At 38.1% G+C, this 26,005-nt stretch overlaps 2 protein-coding genes across 2 annotated transcripts in view; both read left to right on the plus strand.

The window, feature by feature from the left end:
* Nucleotides 1–26,005, plus strand: part of Hspa4l (heat shock protein family A (Hsp70) member 4 like) — a 49,763-nt gene that overhangs the window by 13,663 nt on the left and 10,095 nt on the right. Inside the window, exons 5-17 of the mRNA XM_028895057.2 lie at nucleotides 2,246–2,345; nucleotides 2,655–2,788; nucleotides 6,237–6,481; nucleotides 6,618–6,694; nucleotides 7,239–7,390; nucleotides 7,959–8,065; nucleotides 11,100–11,233; nucleotides 13,306–13,505; nucleotides 16,186–16,284; nucleotides 18,530–18,667; nucleotides 22,030–22,155; nucleotides 22,438–22,545; nucleotides 23,131–23,250. Coding sequence (XP_028750890.1) covers nucleotides 2,246–2,345; nucleotides 2,655–2,788; nucleotides 6,237–6,481; nucleotides 6,618–6,694; nucleotides 7,239–7,390; nucleotides 7,959–8,065; nucleotides 11,100–11,233; nucleotides 13,306–13,505; nucleotides 16,186–16,284; nucleotides 18,530–18,667; nucleotides 22,030–22,155; nucleotides 22,438–22,545; nucleotides 23,131–23,250 — 1,740 coding nt within the window. The remainder of the gene's footprint in view (nucleotides 1–2,245; nucleotides 2,346–2,654; nucleotides 2,789–6,236; nucleotides 6,482–6,617; nucleotides 6,695–7,238; nucleotides 7,391–7,958; nucleotides 8,066–11,099; nucleotides 11,234–13,305; nucleotides 13,506–16,185; nucleotides 16,285–18,529; nucleotides 18,668–22,029; nucleotides 22,156–22,437; nucleotides 22,546–23,130; nucleotides 23,251–26,005) is intronic.
* On the plus strand, nucleotides 23,300–25,197 carry LOC114710778 (60S ribosomal protein L24-like). The gene has a single exon (XM_037206558.1). The coding sequence runs from the start codon at nucleotides 24,523–24,525 to the stop codon at nucleotides 25,153–25,155; it is 633 nt and encodes a 210-aa protein (XP_037062453.1). The 5' UTR covers nucleotides 23,300–24,522; the 3' UTR covers nucleotides 25,156–25,197.

A 26,005-nucleotide genomic window follows, 5' to 3' on the forward strand; every position in this document is an offset into this window, starting at 1 on the left:
TCTGAACTCATGAGAAGATGGAAAGAACTGCTTCCACAAAGTTGTCCTTTGACCTATAAATACATGTTGTGGCATTGCACAACCTCCACATACATATCATATAAAAGAAATATTAAGCTGGGTATTGTGACTGAATACTAATTCCAGCATACTGAGAATTTGAGACAGGATTGCACATCAGGTCATGAAGGCATTGAGTTATTTTCTACATTAATATATTCAATAATTATCTTTAAAATTTTGGGAATAACTGAGCAATGGTGACACATGCCTTTAATTTCAGCAATTGGGAGGTAGAGGCAGGTGAATCTCTGTGATTTCAAGTCCAAATTGATCTACAGAGCTAATTCTGGGACACAAAGAAACCCTGTTAAAAAAAAAAAAATTGGGGGATAGGGGCTAAATCAAAGCATTTCTTAGCTTGATATAAATAAGTATAAATAAATCTTTATACATTTTAAGCCTGAGTTTAACTGTGTAAATGCAGTATTTTTTCATAGCTGTAAAATAGGTTTTTCATAACTTCCTGCAATATGTATTTTTCTTCCTTGGAAATGTAACCATTTTAAACACTTGTATTTCATCTTCTAGTTGTATATATATTTCACAGAAATGAAATTATGCTCTGTATAGCTGTTTTGTTTTTTTGTGTGTGTGTGTGTGTGTGTGTGTGTGTGTGTGTGTGTGTGTATGTGTACTTGGTTGTCTGTGCAGGCACCATGTGCATGCCATGTCATAGAAACCAAAAGAGGGCCTCAGATTTCCTGGAACTGGAGTTACAGGAAATTATGCTTGATCTGGGTGGTCCTGGAACAGGACTCCAGTGCTCTTCAAGAACAACATGTGCTTTTAACACTGAGCATCTCTCTAGCCTGTGCATGTCCTTTTTTTAACATTATGTTATTAGATGCACCTCGTTTTAGCAAAGTCTTAGGGTTTTGATTTTTTATTATTAAAGAAAGACTAATATTTTACTTTTTTTTTTTTTTTTGAGACAGGTTCCTACTATGTAGCACTGGCTGGCCTGGAATTCACTATGTAAGCCAGTCTGGCCTCAAACTCATAGAGATCTGTCTGCCTCTGCTTCCCAAGTGCTGGGATTAAAGGCGTGTGCAACCATGCCTAGGACTAGTATTTTAATAGTCTAATATATTAGTCAAGTTTTCAATAGTGTATCAAAATAATGGAGCAGGCTAACTGTAAGGAAAACAGGTTTATTTTTCTCATTAGGTTTTGGAAGCTGAATTTAAATATGGGAAACTATTAGTTTGTCTTGTGGTGAGGACATAACAGCTAGTGAATCCATTTAAATGTTTTTGACATTGTTTATTTACTTGTGGATGTGTGTGCATGCAATGCATGTGTCTACCATGTATCAAGTGCCAGAGAAGTGTGTGTGAAGACCAGAGGACAGTTAGAGTCAGTTCTCGCCTTCCACCATGTGAGTTCTGGGTATTGAACTCAGGTCATCAGGCTTGGCCGCCTTGTCTGTTCATGAAACCTATTTTATTCTGGAGAGAATTAGATGGCTTGGAATTCAGTGGAATTGTAGTAGCTTCCCAGAGTTAAGGTACCCTCTCAGTGACCCAGTGAAGGGTGCACATAGCATTCACTCCTGTGTATGGACAAACAAGTGCTGGCTTATACTTTGCAAATGATTTTTAGGATAAAACTATTTCAGATATTTTGATACATGCCTTTGGATTGATTGGCACTGTAAATTTTGGATTGAATTTGAATTAAGAGCCTGGTAAGAGGCTATCCTTTTTTCTATCAATTAATTTAAGCTGGGTCTCATGTAGCTTAGGCTGGCTTTGAACTATGTAGCCAGGAAAGGCAAGGATATGTATGAAGAAAAGACCAGATTGCTGAACAAGAATTCAGACAGAAATGGAGTCCATCATCTCTTCCTAGAGCTACCTCTCAATTAATCTAAGCACCTTCAACCACAGTCTACCTCCACAAGGTCCACACTGAGGACTAGCACATGAAACTTAGAGACAGCTATCTAAACCACAGTAACCAGACTAACACTGGCTCCTTGAGGTAAACAGAACTGGTGATCCTGCCATTCTAATTGGATTTGTGTTCATACTCCAAATCCCATCTGTGTGGCGTGGTATAGAAACTGTCAAAGTTAAGAACCTACACTGACATTTTATGTTGATTTCAAGTTACATGTGCTCCTGCAGTTATCAGTAAAGTCTGTGGCACTGAGGCAGTAACTTATGCCTATTCTCACCAGATCCCGAGCTTTTTCACCGATGCAGAGCGACGGTCCGTGATGGCGGCAGCTCAGGTTGCAGGCCTGAACTGTCTGAGGCTGATGAACGAAACCACTGCAGGTCCGTATTGCCACTTGAAAAGTACCATCAGAAAAAACAGCTTTTTAAAACTTGTATTGTTTCTAATTTGTTGCTTTGGAATACAGAATTTTGGCACAGATTGAATTCACAATTAAATTTAAAGAATGGTTACTGCTGTAACTCTTTACAAATGAGTAGGAAAAATAAAATGTTAAGCAATTTGTGAAAAGTTAATGTATTCTGAATCTATTATTATACTGTTTATTAGAATGCAATATAAAAACAACTTTGTCTTGTTTTCCAAAGGACAGCAATATAAAAATTAACCTAATGTTTGTTCTTATACAGTTGCACTGGCATATGGAATTTATAAACAGGATCTTCCCTCATTAGATGAGAAACCAAGGAATGTTGTGTTTATCGACATGGGACATTCTGCCTATCAGGTCTCCATTTGTGCTTTTAACAAAGGAAAACTTAAAGTAAGTGACTCAATTACTCTATATAACTTTGATGAGTAAGAGTGTATGGTATGTAAAGAGCACACACTTAACAAGTGGGCTCAAAGTCTTATTCTGCCTCTTAAAAACATAACCATCACAACAGGGCTGGAGAGATGACTCAGCAGCTAAGAGCACTTGCTGCTCTTACAGAGGACCCAGGTTCAATTCCTCGCACCATGGGTGGTCCACAGCCTTTGGAAACTCCAGTTCCAGGGGACTGAGGCCCTCTTCTGGCTTCTGAGAACACTAGGCATACACACGGTACACATGCATACATGTCTGCAAAGCATTCATACACAAAAAAATAAATCTAAAAATACTCATTATATGTGGTGATATATTGTGTACCCTAATAAATATTTGCCTGAAGATCAGAGAGACAAAGGAACAAGCCACAGCCACCTCTTATCTCTAGGACTCCTCAGCCTGAAAAGCCTCAGTTCCTGTCTCCTCACTCCTTATAGATCTTTCTCTGCCCTGCCATCACTTCCTGGGATTAAAGGTGTGTGTGTGCTTCCCAAGCAAAGGCATGAGATTTCAAGTGCTGGGATTAAAGGTGTGTGTCACCACCCCTGGCTCTGTTTCACTCCTGGACTGAGTCAATCTCATGTAATCCAGGGCGGCTTTGAACTCACAGAGATCCAGATGGATCTCTGCCTCCCAAGTGCTAGGATTAAACGTGTGTGCCACCACTGCCTGGCCTGTATGTTTAATCTAGTGACTTGTTCTATCTTCTGATCTTCAGGCAGATTTTATTAAGGTACACAATGTATCACCACATACATATACACACACACACACACACACACACACACACACACACATGTGCACAATATACACATCAACAAAAAACTGATCCTCAGCAAGTTTTGTTTTGTTTTGAGACAGGGTTTCTCTGTGTAGCTTTGGAGTCTGTCCTGGAACTCTGTAGCCCAGGCTGGCCTCCAACTCACAGAGATCCACCTGCCTCTGCCTCCCGAGTGCTGGGATTAAAGGTGTGTGCCACAGCTGCCTGACTTCAAGTTTCTTAACTTTCCTTGACTTTAGGTTCTCTTTACTGATAACAGCATCCTAGAAGTTGCCTTTTTTTTTTTTTTAAGTGAACCAGACAGTTTATAGAGTATGAATAAAGGAGTCACTTGCACGGAGCATGGGTGACTCCAAGGCACTGCATCATCCCAGAGCCCACCCTGCAGCATGATGACTCACAGAAACTGCATCTCGGGAACGGCCTGTGAGACCTGGAGGCTGCTTGAGATTCTCCTAGGATTTTGTAGATATAAAATGTTTGCGATGTGTGGCACCTGGTAGTTTCTATGTGTTAAATATCTCCGTTGTTTTTTTGTTCATCCATCAGATGCACCTTTTGTTTTGTACTTTGTGGTACTATAATGAAATCCTTATAATCAGAAAAACAAAGGAAATGGCATGTAATGAAATGATAGTATTTTTGTAAAAGTTAGTTTAATTCCTGGCCTCTGGTCTTTAATTTTAACGTAGTAACAAAGGTGGAGTTCCCCCTTCTTTTTCTAGCTAACTTTAGGTGGAGTCATCTATACTTTTTTCATCACTGAGTCTTGTTGAAGTTGTTTAAGGTTGTGCCCCATTCTTAGTTGAATACACACTTGCATCATCACATGGCAGGATGAGTTTACATTTCATGCTGGACAGCACTGGACCCTGAGGGTAGTCTGTATTCATAGAGTCTGTGTCGGTCTGTTGGAAAAATACTGTCCATAGTACTTGATGCTAGTGTACTGCCCATCTTAGAAGAAACTGCTGAGGACCATGCCTGCAGAAGAGCGACTCCCTAGTCATAAGGTTAGGAACCATTTTTCTCAAGGAGAGGGGTAGACATCCTGGAGTTCTCTGACTTACAGGCCTACATTACAGTGGCCAGATGGTAGTCTGGTGGAAAACAGGTTATTCTGTTTCTGTTTTCCATTTTTACTCTTTTGTTTATTCTTTTGTTTTACATTGTAAAAATAAGTAGGTTTTTTTGTTTTGTTTTGTTTTGTTTTTTTTTTTTTAAAGATCATAGCCAAAGGCTTAACTGCTAATCTGGAAATTGACTGGTTACATACAATACTGTGATCCAGTCTTTTGATCTTTTCTTGGGTGCTTTGCTTGTCTGCACTTAGCACTTAGAACTGCTGTTTGCCCTTAAACTTCATTTAGGGTCCAGTGTGTTAGAGAACCAATGAATGTAAGTTAATGACATTTTAGTTCTCACTCAGTTGTTTCAGAATTAGAATTGTTCTTCTCTTATAGTTGTGTGGTAGAGTTGTGTAACTATAGGGCAGGTAACAGAGGAGGGAGCTATGTGAGCCAGGTACAAGGGATAATTTAACCCAACATTTGGCACCCAGTGATTTGACAAGTTCTTTTGGTTAGCCTTTACTTTTACAGTTTTAGAAGGGTTTTTTGTTTGTTTATTTTGTTTTTGGCTTTTGGGTTTGTGTGTGTGTGTGTGTGATGGTTTGAACGCAAATGGCTCTCAGAGTCTTATATTTTAAATACTTGATCTCCAGTTGGTGGAACTGTTTAGGAAGAATTAGGAGGTGTGGCTTTGTTGGAGGAGATATGTCACTGAGGGCGAGCTTTGAGGATTCAGAAGCCTGTGCCATTCCCAGTTTGTGCTTGCTTTTGCACTCTCCTTACCCCTGCCCCATGTTTGTTTGTGAGTCGGAGTGTAAGTGCCCAGCTACTGCTCCATACAGAGTGGAGCCAGCCTAAAAACCAGAGAAGTGCGCTGTAGACAGTGAAGCTGAAAGGGCAGAGCCGTCCGTCTGTGTGCTTTGACCTGAGATGTGGAGTTTCAGGATGTGGGGATTGCCCCGTGCATTTTGGTCTTGCTTTCATCCAGTATTTCCTCACTGTGCCCCCTTTTGGAATGGTAATGTATAATTCTGTGCCATTGTTTGTTGGATATATGTAATTTGCTTTTTTGCTTTTTATTTTATAGAGGATTACAATTAAGAGGTTGCCTTGAGTCTCAGAAGAGACTGGACTTTTAAACTGTGAAAAACCAGGGGACTTTTGATGTTGGACCAAATGCATTTTGTTTTATGATATGGCCACAAGCCTATAGAGGCTAGGGAATAGAATGTTGTGGTTTGAAAGGTTGAACTTTTGAGAAGGATTGGGAGGTGTGGCCTTGTTGGAGGAGGTGTGTCACTGTTAGCTCTCTCTGCCTTGTGGTTGTGTCTTAAGATAAAATACCTCAGCTTCTGCTGTAGCATGGTACCTGCCTGCCTCCATGCTTCCTGCCGTGATGGTCATGGACTCACCCTCTGAAACTGTAAGCCCAAATTAAATGTTTTCTTTTACAAGGTGCCTTGATCATGGTGTTTTGCCATGGCAATAGAAAAGTAACTAAGTAAGACACTGTATTGGAAAACTTAGTTATTTTCTTTCAACTAAACAGGTGTTGGCTACTACCTTTGACCCATATCTGGGTGGCAGGAACTTTGATGAGGCTTTAGTGGACTACTTCTGTGATGAATTCAAGACCAAATATAAGATAAATGTCAAGGAGAACTCTCGGGCCTTGTTGCGGCTGTATCAGGAGTGCGAGAAACTGAAGAAGCTGATGAGTGCAAATGCATCAGATCTTCCCTTGAACATCGAGTGTTTCATGAATGACCTTGATGTTTCTAGTAAGATGAACAGGTACCATGTGTTTTCACTTCGAAGAGCGCTTGCTGATTTTCTCTTTGGGTCATGTTGGGATTTTCCCCAGGTCTGTTGTTTTAGAGGGTATGTGCTTTTCTTCCCCATACTAATGATTTTTATTTCATTTTTGCAGGGCTCAGTTTGAACAGTTGTGTGCTTCGCTCTTGGCCAGGGTTGAACCACCTTTAAAAGCAGTAATGGACCAAGCTAGTAAGTGGAAATGACCAACTTTCTTTACAAGTCTCATAGTTTTCATTTTGAAAAGAAATCATAACTCATTCATTTGTAGAACAGGACACTGGCATTCCAGCTTCCTGAGCACTTTCCTTCCTTATTATATTGTTCACATCATAAACCTGCCAACTGTAGTTTGGGTGTTTTATGTAATTATATAAGATTTTAGTAGGGGATTATATTAGAAATGAGAAGAGATGAGGACATAATTGCTGTCTTGAAGATAACTTGTAAAATAGTTTTAATAAAGTTAGAAGGTGAAAATGAGAAAGGTGATAACCTCTGGAGAGATTCTAAGCTCATGAGGAACTTGTTCTGTCCTTGTCACTGACATCTGGACCGTAGTCAATGGTGTCATGCAGACAATGTTACAATTTGCCTTTTCCATAATTACTGGGTTTTTTTGATCTTCTTTTGAGCACATAAAAAACCCACTTACATATAAAGTACATTCTGACAACTAGTGTGCCCAAATTTTGAAGACTTCTCATTCTTTCACTGAAATACATTTTAATTCCAGACTTACATCGTGAAGACATAAACAGCATAGAAATTGTAGGAGGGGCCACTCGGATTCCTGCAGTCAAGGAGCAGGTCACTAGATTCTTTCTGAAAGACATCAGTACCACCCTCAATGCTGATGAAGCCGTCGCCAGAGGGTGTGCATTGCAGGTTAGAACTGTTTAATTTGTAGTTTGCACAGTGTCTGTGACAGGTCTTTTACCTGTCCTGCTCATCCCAACAGAATACTGAAAGTAACTACTCCTGGTCAGTCTTGTCTGTCTGTCTATGTCTGTATCTCTCTTTCTCTCCCTTGCTCCCCCATCACATATACTGTGTGTGTGTGTGTGTGTGTGTGTGTGTGTGTGTGTGTGTGTGTGTGTGTATACCTGCCTCTGCCTTCAAAGTACTGGGATTAAAAACATGTACCACCATGCCTGGTTCCTCTTGTACTTTTAAACAGTGTTAGGATAATGTGTTTATGTACTGAAAACTGAATTCTTGAGATGATGTTCATTAATAATTCTTTTTGGAAATTTAAAGCTATTCTTAGATTAGCTTTTGTAAAATCACATAAAATAGTGTGGGCCCTTTTAAACTTTCTTTTGTCATTACAAAGATGTAACAAATTTTAAAATCTTCACAGTTTTTACTATAAAGACATCACTTAGCAATTTATTTATGGTTAATCTAGAATATGATTTGTACTTGCTCATTTAAGTGCATTTCTTACTTTCAGTGTGCGATTCTGTCACCAGCATTTAAAGTGCGTGAATTTTCGATAACAGACCTTGTTCCCTACTCAATCACATTAAGGTGGAAGACTTCTTTTGAAGAAGGGACTGGGTAAGTTATTTTTAAAATCTTAACTATATTTTATTATAAATCTTCAACTAATCAAATATGCTTTTTCTAAATTAGTGGAATTTATGCTTCTTAAAATCTTAAAATTTTGTTGAATGTGGGGCTGGAGAGATGGCTCAGCTGATAAGAACACTGGCTGCTCTTCCAGAGGACCTGGGTTCAATTCCCAGCATCTATATAGCAGCTCAAAACTGTCTGTAACTCCTGTTCCAGGGGATCTGACACTCTCACACAGATACATATGTAGGCAAAACACCAATGTTCATAAAATACAAGTAAGTAATTATAAAATTTGTTAAATGTGTCAAATAGTATTAGAGAAAAGAGACTATAGCAATTAACTTATATACCATGATGGGCATATTTGTTAATTCATATTAGCTATTTTTAGCAGCAAGTGTATCTGCCTATGCCTGTTCTTTGAATAATCATAAATAAAAGCATGCACCTGTTGAGTACATAAAGAGTCATCTGTGGAGCTCCCATGCAGTTGGTTCTTGAAAAAGATACTGCATAGGACTTTCCCACATCAGCAAACAGAAAACTGTTGCAACAATTGAATATGCTGTAGTAAAGAGCCAAAGCACTAGGAAAAATCACATTTTGCTAAACACCAGTTAAGTGTTTAGAAACATTGCTATACATATAACCATGTACAGGTATGTTTGTTCTGTCTATAAAATAACAGAGTAAAATTGCTTAGCCAGAGCATAAGCACCCATTTTGACTCATACTAGCAAATTAGTGTTTAGTACAATATCTAAAAAATTCCTTACATTGCTATTAACACAATATTACATGTTTTATTCCATTTTCTCCTATACTTTTAAATTTAACATAATTATTGTTAAAAAAAAAAAGGAGGGAGTACTATTTTTTTTCTCCCTGATATGACTCAATTGGTAGAGCACTTACCTAGCATGTACAAAGTCATGGGTTCCATCTTCAGTGCCACATAAATAGACCTAGTGTGTTGAAGCATGCCTATAATCCTAGCACCCAGGTAGTGGAGACAGGAGGATTCAAGTTCAATGTGCTCATCTATATAGAACATTAAAGGACAACAGGGGCTACAGGAGACCCTGTCTAAAAAGACAAAAAAAAGAATGCTTTTATTACTATGTAATAAAAACATTTTTATACATCTAGTTAAAATATAAATAATATTTTATTTACTATGTATTATATAATCTATTAAGAATTTAATGTAAATCATATTTTTGTGCTTCTGTTGACATTTACATTGTTTCTGAAAATTACCTAGCATGTAAATAGCTTGCTTCCCTACCAAAATAAAAAATTGTAAAGTATTTTACTTGCCTCCCATTTTGAAATAGCTTATACAATGAATAAAACTGTATCTACATTGTGAACTTGCTTTTGTTCTGTGTTCTGTATGTCATTATACCCAAGAAACTGATTTTTTTTGTACAAATTTCAAAAATACAGACTATCATCTTGTGCTGACTAGATTCATGTCAACTTGTCACAAACTACAGTCATCTGAGAGGAAAGAACCTCAATTGAGGAAATGCCTCCATAAGATCAGGCTGTGGGTCAGTGTGTAGATCATTTTCATAAATAGTGATTGATGTGGTAGGGCTCAGCCCATTGGGCTGATGGTCCTCAGTTCTGTAAGAAAACAGGCTGAGCAAGCCATATGGAGCAAGCCAGTACACAGCACTCCTCCATGGCTTCTGCCTCCAGGTTCCTGAAGTGCTCGAGTTTCTGCCCTGACTTCCTTTGATGATAAACGAATGAGGAAGTGGAAGCTGAATAAACCCTTACTTCCCCAACTTGCTTTTTGTCATGTTGTTTCATTGCAGCAATAGAAAACCTAACAAAGACACAGCCCTATATGAATGTTGTACAGAGCATTTGGATGACCTGTCTTAATATGGTTTAAGTCAAGAACGGGTATATAGAGTTCAGTTTCAGTTAAATATGTAAGTAAGAAAAATCTCAAACTATAGAGAGAGCTAAACTAAAAAGCATATGTGGTAGTGACCACAATAAGAACGAAAAAAGGCCGGGCGGTGGTGGCGCATGCCTTTAATCCCAGCACTTGGGAGGCAGAGGCAGGCGGATCTCTGTGAGTTCGAGGCCAGCCTGGGCTACCAAGTGAGCTCCAGGAAAGGCGCAAAGCTACGCAGAGAAACCCTGTCTCGAAAAACAAAACAAAAAAACAAAAACAAAACAAACAAACAAAAAGAACGAAAAAAGTATTAGTAGGCTCCTGAAAACTAGGGAGAAAAGTTTCATCTGTGTATTTTAAACCTTTGAGTGACTAAGGTGATATGATGTTATATAATAAACAGCCATAAGCAATAGTCATAAACATTCCTGTTACATTCTTTAAGGAATAGAGATTACTGCAAGTTTAAAACTTCCTGCTCTATAGGGAAGGAAACACTATAAACAGACAGAAGATGAACAATTGAAATATGATTAAAACTTCAGAGACTTTCCCTTTTAGGAAGTGCATACTGAAGTATTTGCAATAATAACACAAATGTGTCACTTTCAATTTGTTTAGTACAAAATGCACACATAGAATATGTGCATTCAAATGACAAGACAAATAGGGCAAAGGGCAGTAGCAAGTCTAGGAAACTGATACACAGATACTCTTTGTAATGTTTTTATATCTGTACCCTTCTGTAAATTTATTTCCAAATAAGAGTACTTAATGGGGGCTGTAATTCAAAGGGCTGCATATGGTCAAGTGTTTGAGAGTTAATAGGCAGGGCCTTACCCTTCCTACATATGACCACACATTGTGCATATTCTCTGGTAATTTTTTTTCTTAGTGTACAGCGATGAGTTACGTTAGATGTTCTGAAAGCCTTAAATTGTTAACTTGTTGAAAATAGAAAAATCCATAGGTGTTTTTCCTTACATATGTTCATCTTTGCAATTACTGCTCATGAATTAAGAGTGAAATCTATTCTGACATTGGGTCCCAGGCAACCTATTTGCTTTATTTCAATGAATGTCTTTTCTACCTGCACTTTAGGGAATGTGAAGTCTTCTCTAAGAACCATCCTGCCCCATTCTCAAAGGTCATAACTTTCCACAAGAAGGAACCATTTGAACTAGAAGCATTTTATACTAATTTGCATGAAGTGCCTTATCCTGATCCAAGAATTGGTAAGACAACAAAAAAATTTCTTAAGTTTTTAACCTTTAATAAACAATATATAGCCAGGTGGTGGTGGCTTACGCCTTTAATCCCAGCACTTGGGAGGCAGAGGCAGGTGGATCTCTATGAGTTCAAGACCAGCCTGGTATACAGAGCTAGATCCAGATCAGCCAAGGCTACAGAAAAAAAAAAAACCCTGTCTCAAAAAACAACAAACAAAACAAAGCAAATAAACAATATATAGAATTAAGTAAGCAAAAATTAACATTTCATTTAAATTAATCTTGATCTTAAAGAAATTTGTACTTTTTTGTAACTGAACTTTTTATGCTTAATTTATTTCTAGAAAAGTAGCATGTTTGAATAGTCCTCATTTGTTTTGGCTTCTATATTTTTATTAGTGTATAGTCTCTATACAGGATGATGGGTTTCATTATGACATTTTCCTCTTGGTATGTATATCCATATATGCAGAGTGCTTTGATCATATTCAACTCCATTAGTCTCTCTTTCTACCACTCCTCTTCCTCTTCCCAACTAGTCCTACTTCTGATTTCATGGACTCTGTATTCTAAGTGTTCTAAAATTGGCCTGAAAAGTTTATGTCAAGGTTGGCTAATGGAAAAACACTTTTAGGCAAATTGTGTTTGTATTATTAACATGACTATGTAACTCTGAAACTGTGTTGTTGAGTGATATGAAAGAGCAAATAGAGAATTGTGATGTCCACTTTATCTGTTTATGTTTAAATGATACAATATAAAACATGATTTTGTAATATTTAAAATATTTTTTTAAAGTTTCTATATTAATAGACTAAAAAGGAGAAAATAAACTTTGAAAGCAATTACTAAAGCAGTAGAAGTTACTGCAAGTTACACTATTTTTATGGCAGCTACACGTCCACCAGCTAGATGGCTTCAGCAATGGATGTGTATTGTCTCCATTGTGAGCTAGAGTTTTGAACTGAGCTATAAGAAAGTGTTTCCAGCTGGTCTGAAGGTAGTGCGTTATCTCAGTTGAGTGTTCACAGTCAGTTGCAGGTTGAACTCCTGTTCCACACTTTCCCCTCTTCTCACTACTGCACTTGACTAGTCTTAATTAATTTTTAAGAAGAAAGGTCTGTTTCCTTGTAGGACTGTAAAAAGTATCTTCATAGTCACATGACATTCCCGTGTATGTATGTAAGACCTCTTCTAATTGTCTCCTTTGATAAGGAAACCAGTCTTAAATTTAATAGACCCTTAAAAACAAAACAAAAACAGAACCAAAAACCTATCTACCAATACTATTACCTTGTGAAGTACTGCGTGGGACATAGAATGAGTGTTGGTGTACAACCCAACCTGTAAAACTGTAATCCAAACTTGTTCACTGGCCTGTCTTAACTTTTGGCCTGTTAGTCTCTCTTTAGTTGATACCACTAATTTTGGTATAGGATAATTTGCTTTTACTGTTTGGAAATGCTTTTCATGAACAATAATTTTTCATGAACAATAATTATAAAAATCATAACAAAATTTAAATACATATATATATATATAAAGTTTTCAAACTCAGAAATTAGATTTTGTTATTTTGTCTTTTAATTATAAGTTACTTAAAGTCATTCATTGGCTTTTGAATCAAATGAAATTGTCCTTAGTTTAGAATCCCAGCTCTTGGTTTGGCAAGATGGCTCAGTGTGATAAAAGCACTTGCCATCAGGCCTGATGACCTGAGTTCAATCCCCAGATGATTCCCATGGTAGAAGAAAAGAAGCAACTCCTGAAGGTTGTCCTCTGACCTCCACACTCGTATGGTGCCATATATGTGAAAGTGTGTGCACGTGCACATGACAAATACAAAAAGAGTAGTGAAATCACATTTTTCCTAGCAAATTACTGAATGTGCGAGTCTTCACACCTGCTTTGTTCCTGCTGTAAGGATAATCTGAACAAAGCATGTGTTCCATAGCAATCATCCAGAATTTAATCCTATTTTTACATATGCCTTAAAGATGATGATTAAGTTACTAAAACCTTTAGTGAGTTTGATCTGAGGTTAATACACTAACTAATCAAAGCTTTGTTTCCTTAAGGGAACTTCACTATTCAGAATGTCTTCCCACAGTCTGATGGTGATAGTTCTAAAGTAAAAGTTAAAGTCCGTATTAACATCCATGGAATCTTCAGTGTGGCCAGTGCATCAGTGATTGAGAAGCAGAATCTGGAAGGTGATCACAGTGACGCTGCTATGGAGACAGAAGTCTCATCCAAGAATGAAAGCAAAGATGACATGGTAGGTGGAAACCATATCTGGTTCCTCTCGTCGGGGTCATGACAGCACCCCATAGTGAATACCTTATTTCCTCAGATTAGCATGGGCTTTCTTCTGCAGCGCCTTGTCTTCATAACCATACTAAGGAAGACTTGGTTTGAGAATAGTCTACACCTGCTATCTTGTAACGTACTTCACAGGGACCAAGGCATCTTTCATAGCTTATATGGGACATGTAAGTTTTGAAATCCATTGTTAAATTCTTTAAAACATGCATTTTATTTCTAGCTAGACAAAACTAGGAGTAACTTTTGAGCTAAACACATATTTTTGTTCTTTGTAGACAGGTTCTCACTATGTAGACCAAGTGGCCTCAAACTCATAGATATCCACCTGTCTCTGTCTCCTGGCATTCTGGAGTTAAAAGCATACTTCTTAAGTAGTTTCTTAAATTTTTTTCAGGATTTAGTTATAAAATATCTGTGGCAGTTAAAGAAAGGGATATTTCCAGTGACATTCAAATGTAGATGTTCTACTTTATGAAAGATTGATGAGTCATTGAATTTACTGCTAATATACTGTAGAGGAAGGAGTATTAGGGAACTGTTGAGACAAGTTCTCATGCTACCAAGACTGTTCTTAAACTGTCTGTGTAGTTGAGGCCAAACGCACTCCTCATCCTCCTGCTTCCACCTCTATAATGCTGAAATTACAGGTGTGCACCCTTGTCTCTGTGCCCAGCTCGGGGTGGGAGGTGGGGGGCTTGATTCTATTGACTTGCAGAAAATGTTTACCTTTTTTTTTTTTTTGGTTTTTCGAGACAGGGTTTCTCTGTGTAGCTTTGCACCTAAATGTTTACCTTTTTATGTGCACAATTTGTATGTTATTGTCAATTGCATTTATCATGTATTTTTTTCTAGTCACATTTGGAGGCATTCCCAAGTCCTTCCCTTTATTTGTGCATTTAAGAATGGGTTTTCAGGGCTAGGAGATAGCCCAATTGGTGAATGCTTCTTACAACATGAGGACCTGAGTTCAAACCCAGAACCCACATTTTAAAAGCTGAGCTTGATGGTACAGGCTCAGCCTGGAGAGGAAAGACAAAATGAACCCCTGGGCCTTACCATGTAGCCTAGCCTATTTGTTGAGTTATACCCAGTGAAAAACCCTGTTTAAAAAAATAAATAGATAAATAAATGGTGCCTGAGGAATGACACCTCCAACTAAAAGTGTGTGTGCACGTCCGCGTGCGCACGCACACAAACACAAACACACACAGATTGAATAGTTTATGCTTATAATCCTGGTTCTCAGGAAGAGGAATTTTGCAGAAAGTTTAAAATCAGCCTTGACTACAGAGGAAGAGCTTCACTTACATTTTTTCTTAGAAGAAAAAGTAGGGTGAGCGCTGGAGAGATGGCTCAGTGGGTGAGTCCTTTCTTTAATTGGCTTACAGATTCAGAGGGTTAGAGTCCGTGAGAGCAGCGCAAAGACGTAGTGGCAGTGACAGCTGAGGTCCTATCTTGATCCACAAGTAGGAGGCAGAGAGCACCAACATTTTTTCTTTGTTACTATGTTGCATTAATATTTACATTTTGTTCCTCTGTGACCACAACTCAACACTGCATTTTTTACCTCTTGTCATGATGTGGGAAGTTGTTGAGTTGTAAGGGAAGAATTAGAATATAAAACATAACTGATCCTGAAGGCTAGGGCTAGGGCTGTAGCTCAGAGGTAGAGCTGTAGTTTTGCATGCACAAAGCCCTAGATTCAACTCCCAGGAGTGAAAAAAAAAATTTGGTCTGTTTTTCTCTTTGGAAAAACTGAGAAGTCCATATTTGCTCAAGTCCAGATACAGCAAAAAAGTACAATTCCTATATTCTAGGCTACTTCTTTCAAGAGGTTGGTGGTACAAGAATGTATCTATTGTTTAAGATTGTTTGCCAAATGGACAGCCCATTTGGCTGTTTATATTTGAGTGCTTCAAAGACGTCTGAGTTTTGGTTAATTTCGGTATTTTTTAAAAATACGTAACAGAGGGCTGGAGAGATGGTTCAGAGGTTAAGAGCACTGACTGCTCTTCCAGAGACCTTGATCTCAAGTCCCACATATAATGAATGAGATCTGGTGCCCTCTTCTGGCCTGCAGGCATATATACAGGCAGAACATTGTATACATAATAAATAAATCTCAAAAAAAAAATATGTAACAGAAAGAGCATGGAGTTAGAAGGATGGGAAGGTGGAGAGGATCTGGGAGGAGAAGAGGTAGGGGAAACTGAGATTAGAATATATTGTATGAAAAAATGATTTTCAATAAAAAATAAATTTAAAATATGTAACTGAATTGTGTAGTTGAGTCTCATCTTTTCCACTACATTTCCATCTAACTAAAGTCAGTTCCATAATATTTTAATGTCAAGTTGAATATTCTCCTTTTTTAAAGCTTAATTTTTTTGAATCTTGATTTATGAGTTTGAAAACAGCTGTCTATATTCTTTACAAATTTTTGGTCAAAAAGGTGAATGAGAAGGTCTGTTTACACAGCTTCAAACTGATCTCTTCATTTATACTTGTTAATCTGTTTGTTGCTACTATCATTTGAAAAGTGAGCTGCTTTAGTGTGCACACAACACGGGAGTAGGGCTATGCTTTTTACTGGAAAAAGGAAACTTTTTACCATCCATTATATATTTTGCCAGGACAAAATGCAAGTTGACCAAGAAGAAGGAGGTCATCAAAAAGGTCATGCTGAGCACACCCCGGAAGAGGAGATTGACCACACGGGGGCCAAAGCGAAGGTTTTCTTTCCTATTTTTGTGGTTGTGTGTTTGGAGTTTTGTCAGGTCTGGGCTTTGTGTCTGCTTGTTTGGGTGTGTCTGTTTCTGTTGTAGTACAGGACTATCTCACATTTAGGGTGCTCATTCCCTCCTCAGACCCCCAAGTAGCTGGGTCAAAGGCCTGCACTACTTAACCTATCTGACTGAGATGTGCTGAGATGGCCTAGCCGATGTGTGTGTTTCACGCTGCTTGCTCTTTAATGTGCTTAGTAAATTTAAACTACAGTGCCATGAGAAGCAGAAAGAGCTTACCACCAAAATTTCAGAATCTTACTTAAAAGCTTTTAAAAGAACCAAACATAATATTACAAGTAAAATTATCTTTTGACAGGGAAAAAGATGTTTTAATAGCATTTTTTTTTTCACTAGAAATTACACAGTCTCAGAGAAATGGAGAAATGGAGCAATTCCAAATGAATTTAAATGTATAATGCTCTGCATGGAATTTTGGTCACATCATATTTAAAAAAATCTTTGGGGAGTAGAAGACAAGGTCTCCTTATTCCCTGGCTAGCCTGGAATCCATTGTGTAGACCAGGATGACTGTCTTGAGCTCACAGAAATCTGCCTGCCTCTGCCTCTGCTTTCCAGAATATTGGAATAAATGGTGTGTGCCACCATACTCAGCTAAATATATTTCAGTATGAGTATCTGAGCCAGCTGTGGTGATGGGCTGATGGGCTTCATACTATCACTGTCCATGTCTGCTGTCCTGAGAGCATCAGATTCCATTGACTTTTTAAGCCCCCCTACCTCCATTCAAGTCTCTGAATAAGATATTAGGTCTGAGGAGATAGTTCATGGTTAAGAGTGCTTACTGCTCTTCTAAAGAACCTAAGTTTGCTTCATACAAGTCATGTCCCTGTGGCCTAGGTAAGTACCTTCAGCTCTATGGTACCATCTTGAAACACTTCTGCCCTGTACAGAAGTAGCTGTATGATTATTTTCCTTAGAGGTTTTAAATTCTAGATTATAGAATTATTTAAAACCAGAAACCTGTTTTTATTACTTTCTCATTTTACTCAGAATTGTGTGTTTTTGTTTAAGAGTTTGAAGTACACCTGGTTCGTCACACAATTCTCCCACTTAGTGTAAAAATCAGTAGTTTCTGGATCCTCATACCTGCATCATTACAATTTTAGAGAATTTTTTGCCCTAAAAATAGTCATGTACTCATGAGCTACAATTCTCCCTTTCTCTAAATTCTTCCCCTTCCAGCCACAGGCAACCATTAGCCTACTTTGTCTCTACAGATTTGCCTATTCTAGAAATTTCAGATAAATGCCTTTAAAGCTGCCTTTTTACATTAAGCATGGCTTCAAGGTTCATCTTAGTGATAAGATGTGTTAGTATTTCATTTCTAGTTATGGCCTAATACTGCATTGTATCAGTGCATCCCACATTCTAATTTACCCATTTACTAGTGATGAACATATACGGTGTAGTTTTCCTGTTGAGAATGTTACTTTTGACAAGTTTTCTGTGTGGATGTTTTCATTTTCTTAGACACTTAACTTAGCAACAAATTGCTAGTCATAATAGTATTTAAGTGTTTAGCATTTTGAAGAATCTCTCAGCTAGCTTTGGGGTGTGTGTGTATATGTATATGTATATGTATATGTATATGTATATGTATATGTATATGTATTTATATATATGCCACAATTCTTGTGTGGATGTCAAAGGACAACTTGCATGTGGGTCCTGGGGATTGTATTCAGGTTGTCAGGCTTAGCAACAAGTACCCCATGAACCATCACAATGGCTCAGTTATTTTAAAAACTGGCAGCAATTACTATACAGTTTATAATGGCACCAACAGTTAATAAGAAAGATTTCAGTTTCTCCATACCCTTACCTGATTTGTTTTCCTTTGTCATGAATTATAGCCACAGTATTGTATGTGAAGTGGTAGTTCATTACAGCTTTGGATTTCCAGCTCCATATTCCAAATGTAGAAAGGATTTAGCATTAAACAGAATACAAAAGACTCTTGGTATTAGTTTTTTATGTGGAAGCATGGGGGTGATAGTAGAAATTGAGAGCAGAGTTTGTGAATGCTAGACAAGCACTTTACTCTGAGCTGCATTCCAACCCTTCCAGTTTTGTTTTTAAATACAGAAGACGGTAATAGGCTTGTTTGGCTTTGCTTCTTTCTTTGTTAGTTTTTAGAAATTTTCACTTTTGATTTGGTTTTCTTTTCTAGTCACCTCCTTCAGACAAGCAAGACCGCATAAATCAGACTATTAAAAAAGGGAAAGTCAAGAGTATTGATCTACCCATCCAGAGTAGCCTGTACAGACAACTGACCCAAGATCTTCTCAATAGCTACATTGAAAATGAGGTATGTAAGTTGGAGTTGCTGTTGAATAATTGCTAAAGCATTCTGATACTATATTGAAGACAGAGGTTGAAATCTAGGCAATCTGGTTTGCAATTATTAAGGAATTATAGTATCATCAAACTAGTAAGCTGTATCAGTACCATATAGTACTTTCATCTTAGTTATATGAAAAACAGTGTTCACTATAGAGAAAAACTGAGGCTGATTCACAACCCCCCTCCCCTTTTTTAAAAATCAGGGCTCATGTAGCCTAGGCTGGCCTCAAACTCATTATGTAATTAAGGATAACCTTGAACTCCTGATTTCCTGCCTCTACCTCCTAAGTGCTAGGATTATAAACATGTCCCATCCCCCCTAACTCCATCTTTTATTGTCTTTAATAGTAATAAAATAGGAACAGCCCCCTTTTTATTTTGTTTGGTTTGGTTTGGGGAATTCTTTGTGTTTTGTTTTGGGGAGGTGTTGAGGCAGGATTTTGCTATATAGCCCAGGCTGGTCAAATCCTTCCTCTGCCTTCTGAGTTTTAAGATCACAGGCATGTAACATCTCCTCTGGCCTAGTAAGGCCCCTCTTTTAAATGTGTGCTACTTAAAGACTGTTCAGAGTATTGATTAAGAATGTTTTCAGCCAGGCGGTGGTGGCACACGCCTTTAATCCCAGCACTCGGGAGGCACAGGCAGGCAGATCTCTGTGACTTCGAGGCCAGCCTGGTCTCCAAAGCGAGTTCCAGGAAAGGCGCAAAGCTACACAGAGAAACCCTGTCTCGAAAAACCAAAAAAAAAAAAAAAAAATACAGCTTGGGGCTAGAGAGATGGCTCAGGGGTTAAGAGCACTGGTTGTTCTTCCAGAGGACTCGGGTTCAATTCCCAGCACCCACATGGCAGCTCACAACTGTCTGTGACTCCATTTCCAGGAGATCTGACACCCTCACACAAATGCACATAAAATAAAATTAAATAAATTATAAAAAAAAAGAATGTTTTCAACTCTGTTGTCATTATTAACATTTTCTTACATGCTCTTGTCTATTTTCATGTTTAGTTCCGGTCTCTTGAGAAGTGAGTTCTTTCTTTAGCAGTAACTGTATGAAGTGATTATATTTATCCTCTAGTTTTATATTGAAATGGTGGTTCCTAATTTATACAAGCATTAGGTCAGTATTTGAAACATATTGCTGTGGTGATATTTTATTTGTGCTTTAATAAATAAAGCTTGCCTGGAGATCAGAGGAAAAAGGCCAGCCATTATAAGTAAACAAAGAAGTCAGGCAGAGATAACACATGCCCTGAATCTTCTCACTTAGCAGGCAGGATCTCTGTGTGTTCAAGGCTACACTAGGGAACAGAGCCAAGCATGGTAACACGTGCCTTTAATCCCAGAACCAACCATAGATGTCTGGAGGTCTGTACAGACAGACAGTGACAGAGCTGTGTAGGAAGAGGAAGTGATGTAGCTGGGCTAAGAGAGCCAATGAGAGAACAGAACAGAACAGAACAGAAAAGACATATAAATGTGAGTATACAGGAAGAAGCTCTCTTTGGAAGCTGTAGAGTTGGTGAGGTGAGGTTAGATCATGGTTTGTCCTATTCCTCTGATCTTTCTCTCGGGCTTTATTTATTAAAGCACAAATAAAATATCACCACATATTGCATTCAACTGTTAGCTGTCCATCATTAGGTGAAGAGATTTTGATTTTATAAGGCTTGCTTTTTTCAAATACCAATGCATAATACCTTTTTATTAACGATACTCTATTCATGCATAATAATTCCTAAAGATCTCATGTAATACTCAAAATGTATATGTTTAGAGCCTAATTTTTCCAAAGGAACAAACCATAGGAAACCATAGTAGGTTTATGTGTAAAATGAGACTTTCATTAATTTTTTAAATGTCTCTTTTTAAATCTAGGCCATTGTATCACAACTTGTCAAGGGATCCTTATATTTAGAAAACTGGTGCTTTTAAGTGAAAATTTTGTTCCAGAATTATTTCATTCTTTCCTTGCTTTTGATCCTAATAGTTCTTGCTAACATGTTCCATGTTCTCAAAACAAAGATAATTCGTAGGTCCTGGGAAGGGTTATAGCTTACAGATGAGAAAGCTGAAGCCTATGTACAGTATGCCCCAAGTCAGACAAGAACCTTCATATTCGGATTCAGGTGGTTGATTTCCAAAGCTCAGCATCACAACTACTGTTAATATATCCCTGACCAAGGGTAGTGCATCATGTGTGGAAGAAGATACTGCATGTGAGTTACAATAGATCTTAATCACAGCCTTGTGGAATTATATAATTTAGGGTAATAAAACTCAGAGTAGATGACTTTTGCTATCCCCAAGTAATAAATGGAGATGCTGGAATTTGAACATGTATAGATGTATTCAAAAGCTGTTACTGAGGTGTAAGTTACATACCATATAATTCATTCACTCAAAGCATACAAGTCAGTGGTTTATGAATATATGAATACTTTTAAAAATACATGTAGTTTAAAATTTGACATCTTAGAACCATTTTCCAGTATACAGTGTTAGTATTTATCACATTTGGTATTATATAACAGTCACCACTATTTCCAGAGCTTCTAGCTGTCCCAAATGGAAATGCTGTAGCATGGAATTCAAACTTTCCACTCCTTCCTCCCAGTCCTCATTGAACACTCTTCTGTTTTCTGTCTCCTAAGAGTCTGCCTTGTTTAGACAGCTCACATAAATTTCATCAGACAATGCCTGTTCTTTTCTACCTGGATTGTTTTACTAGGCATGATCTCAGGGTTCACTCATACATAGAACTTCCTTTCTAAGTCTTATAGTTCTGTTGTATGTGTACATATATCCTTTATCCATTCATCAGTTAATGGATGCTTCAGTTTATACTTCTGGTGCTAATTAATAATGGCTCACTAAACGCTGGCATACACATATCTGTGGAGTGTCTAATTTCCATTCATTTAGGAATGTACTCAGTAGTAGAACTGCTAGGTTTGAGGGAAGTCATTATTCTGCATTTATTTGTTTGTTTGTTTGATACAGGGTCTTACTATGTAGCTCTGGCTGGCCTCAAACTCAGAGATTTATTTGCCTGTCTATGCCTCCCAAGTGCTGGAATTAAAGGCATATGCCACCACATCTGGCTTATATTTATTTTTGAGGAACCTTCACACTGTTCCTGTGGTCCAAAGCTGTAGAATGTTTTATTCTCACCAGTGCACCAGGAGTTCAGTTTCTCTACAGCATTAAAGAGTCTTATCTGTTGTTGTTGTAATATGCGCCTCTTAGAAGGTATGAAGTGGTATCATGATTTTGACTAGCAGTTCTCTAACACACATTTTTATGATAATCTGAAACTTTTTGAATAGGGGAAGATGATAATGCAGGATAAGTTAGAGAAAGAAAGAAATGATGCTAAAAATGCCGTTGAAGAATACGTCTATGATTTCAGAGACAAACTGGGCACTGTCTATGAAAAGTTCATCACTCCAGAAGTAAGTCTGAAGAACTATATTGAATGTTTATTTGAATGTTTATTTGAATGTTTATTTGAATATCCTAGTTAGAATTATGTTTTTTGAAAAAATCCATCAAATTTGTTATTGTTAATTTTTCTTGATGGTTCTTAGTTTTTTTTTTTTCAAGTTGAAGGATAGTGAAATACATGTTTATGAAAAGGTCAGGAGAATATGGTACTGAAATTAAAAGGCTCTCTTTCCTCAATTACTTTTATTTCTAAGGCATTTGTAATTAATGTCTCTTAACTGTATAACTAGGACATGAATAAACTATCTGCATTATTGGAAGACACAGAAAATTGGCTTTATGAAGAAGGAGAGGACCAACCTAAACAAATTTATGTGGATAAGCTTCAGGAGCTAAAGGTTAGTAAATTGCTTTAAGTAATAGGTGAATATTAATGTTTGAAACATTTTAGTCTTGTAAAAATTATGATGCAAAAGCATTGTTATTTAGTTTGGTTCATTTTGCAGGGCATGGTGGCGCATGCCTTTAACCTTAGCATTTGGGAGTCAAAAGCTGGTAGATCTCTGTGAGTTTGGGCCAGCCTGGTCTCCATAGTGATTTCCAAGACAGCCAGAGCTACACAGAGAAACCCTGTATCAAAAATAAAATTTGAAAACAAGTTTTAAATTTGTGAATTCCATATGCAGCAGAGTAGTCCTTACTTTCTTTTTCAAATGGTTCTACAGAGTTTTAGCACCTTGCTTTGAAAGGATTGACAGTTTGGATTAGATTTTGGGGTTTGATAAGAGTCAAGAGGTAAATTTTTAGATAAAAGAAGGGTTAAAGTAGGATAAGGGCCACTGGAATCTATTTGTTTGTGGGAAAATAGAAAAGACATATTTTTGTCTAGCTATTGTCTTTGCCTGTTTATCATCCTGTAAGGGAGAAATAAATTTATTCTGTTAGAACTATTCATTCTTTTTCAATGTTTCTTATGTTAATAGAAATATGGCCAGCCCATTCAAATGAAGTATGTGGAGCATGAAGAGAGGCCCAAAGCTTTAAACGACTTGGGCAAAAAGATTCAGCTTGTCCTGAAAGTGATAGAAGCACACAGAAACAAGGTATGGGGTTAGGGTGGCAGCTGCAGAGGAGGAAGGGTGTGTGGTGCCTGGAGAAGTCCTCAGCTCCAAAGAGAGCAAGCACACCAAACTTACAGCCCTGCAGTGAAGAATTACTGCGGAGAACTCCAGGATCTTTCTAATCTGAGGCTTTCACCTTTTAGATTTCCCTGAAGCCATGCTTTAAATTGTTCCAATGACTAAGTCCATTGCTTTCTTTTTGTGTGTTTATTACATGAGAAAAGGGTCTTCCTTGACAGACTGTATTTTTTCTTTGCCTAAATTGTTGTTAATCTTTATCTGTCGTTCATCCACAATCTCCTTTTGTTCTTTGTACACACCCAAACCTCTCTTAACTCTTCACTGTTCGGAAGCTTCAGGTAGGGTAATATATATACATCATGTGTCCATTTGGATGGAACAGTAAGTAACCAGTCAGGCCTAGCAGACTGTTGAAGAAATTATTGGTTTATACCTTAGTTTTTCCTGTGTCTATTCACTTCTTCGTTGCTGTTGTCATATTGCAGCAGACCAGTAGATACAGCCCTGTTCCAGAAAACTCAAGAGAAACAGGCCATCTTGTTGAAGTTGTCCCATGAGGTCAGGTTTACTGGTCACTACTACATACGCAGTTATCTCCCACATTTGATCATTGATGTTAACACTGCATCTGTATACAGGAGAGAGCAACATCAGAACCATTCAGGCATGGCATCATCCCAAAAGTTTAGATTCTAGCACTTAGTAAATCTCAAGCACTGTGAGTGGGTTGTCCCTCACAGTTCTCACCAGGGTATTTCTTACCTATGAACAACGAATCCTGCTGTCCCAGTTCGCCTATGAGAAGATCTGGATGTTCAAGCAACTTGTTGGATTACACAGCTAGTGATGATAGGAGGCAGGAGTCAAACTCAAGTAGCTGCTGTCAGTGTGTATACAGCCCTCAGTGTCTATACAGCTTTCCAGTATACAGTATACAATGAACTCTTTGTTTACACAGCTAGTGATGATAGGAGGTGGGAGTCAAACTCAAGTAGCTGCTGTCAGTGTGTATACAGCCCTCAGTGTCTATACAGCTTTCTAGTATACAGTATACAATTGAACTCTTTGTTTACACAGCTAGTGATGATAGGAGGCAGGAGTCAAACTCAAGTAGCTGCTGTTAGCTTTATTTTAGAAGATTTGTGTGTGTTGTAAAAGAATGTTTGTAATTTGGCTAGCCCATTCTGCCTGCATACTCACAAACAGAATATATGGATAATGGAAAAGTAAAGAATGAGGCAGACAAAATACCAAGCATATTTCAAATCTGGTGTAGTTCCTGGCATGGTTGGTGCTCCTCTGACTCAAGACTCTGGTCTCGAGTGTGGGTTTAAGATATCATCCAATGGAGCTCTTCGCCATCTTCCCTCCGGCCGGCCGGCAGCGTCCGCCATTAAGGTTGAGCTGTGCAGTTTCAGCGGCTACAAGATCTACCCCGGACACGGGCGGCGCTACGCCAGGACCGACGGGAAGGTTTTCCAGTTTCTTAATGCAAAATGCGAGTCCGAGTTCCTTTCCAAAAGGAATCCTCGGCAGATAAACTGGACTGTCCTCTACAGAAGAAAACACAAGAAGGGCCAGTCAGAAGAAATTCAAAAGAAAAGAACCCGCCGTGCAGTCAAATTCCAGCGAGCTATCACTGGTGCATCTTTTGCTGATATAATGGCCAAGAGGAATCAGAAACCCGAAGTTAGGAAAGCTCAGCAGGAACAGGCTATCAGGGCTGCCAAGGAAGCAAAAAAGGCTAAGCAAGCGTCCAAGAAGACAGCAATGGCTGCTGCCAAGGCCCTTACCAAAGCAGCACCTAAACAAAAGATTGTTAAGCCTGTGAAGGTCTCTGCTCCCCGAGTTGGTGGAAAATGCTAACTTGGTAGATCAGAGTTTTGAATAAAGATCAATCTCTAACTCTAAAAAAAAAAAAAAAAAAAAAAAAAAAAAAAAAAAAAAAAAAGATATCCAAAGGAAACTTAAGACTTTACTTTTGATTAGGCATGTGAGTTCTAATTACGTACCAGGATGTTTTGCCGGTCCTGGACTTTAGCAAACAGAAATACTGGGCCTGTTTGGTTTCATTTGCTTCAGTTGGAAAATAAAGTGCTAATAAAGGGGAAAGTGGAGAAAGTAAGGGACCTCTAGGAGCTCTGTCAGAGAAAAGGGCAGACCAAGGAGAGATCTACGTGTCAGAAGAAAATTAAGGGAAGCCATGGCTCAGAATGTATGGAGAAGAAATGGTCTTGAAAACAAACTGGGGAGCTGTCAGATGACTTCGTGCATAAAGGCCACAGAACCTGATGACCTAAGTTTAATCCTAAGGTCACACATGATAGAAGGAAAGACCTGACTCCGGTAGGTTGCCCTCTGACCCTTAAATATGCTTCCCTCCCTAACACACACCCTTAGGGGAACATACAAAAGAAACATTAGAGCCAGTGTGATTTAAATCTGGGGAGGGGACAGATGCCTGATCACAGAAGGCCTCATCTGAGCTGTTGTGGAAGTTTAAGATTCTGGTATAGGTAGCTTGGAGGTTTTAGAGCATAGAAGCAATTATGACTTGACCTGGTTTATGAAGAATCTCATAGTAGACTGGTTAAGATGTTAGAATATAACAGAATGTAACAGTCAAGAAATGATGGAGGCTCAAACCTGATGATGATGGGCCAAAAGTGATTAGAGTTTTTGCATTTATCTTGTTTAAAAGGTAGAAGTATAACAG

Source organism: Peromyscus leucopus, chromosome 6 (genome assembly GCF_004664715.2).
Source record: "Peromyscus leucopus breed LL Stock chromosome 6, UCI_PerLeu_2.1, whole genome shotgun sequence".
NCBI lineage: Eukaryota > Metazoa > Chordata > Mammalia > Rodentia > Cricetidae > Peromyscus > Peromyscus leucopus.

Coding starts and splice junctions, on each gene's coding strand:
- LOC114710778 (XM_037206558.1), top strand. CDS start 24,523: ATGAGGCAGACAAAATACCAAGCATATTTCAAATCTGGTGTAGTTCCT.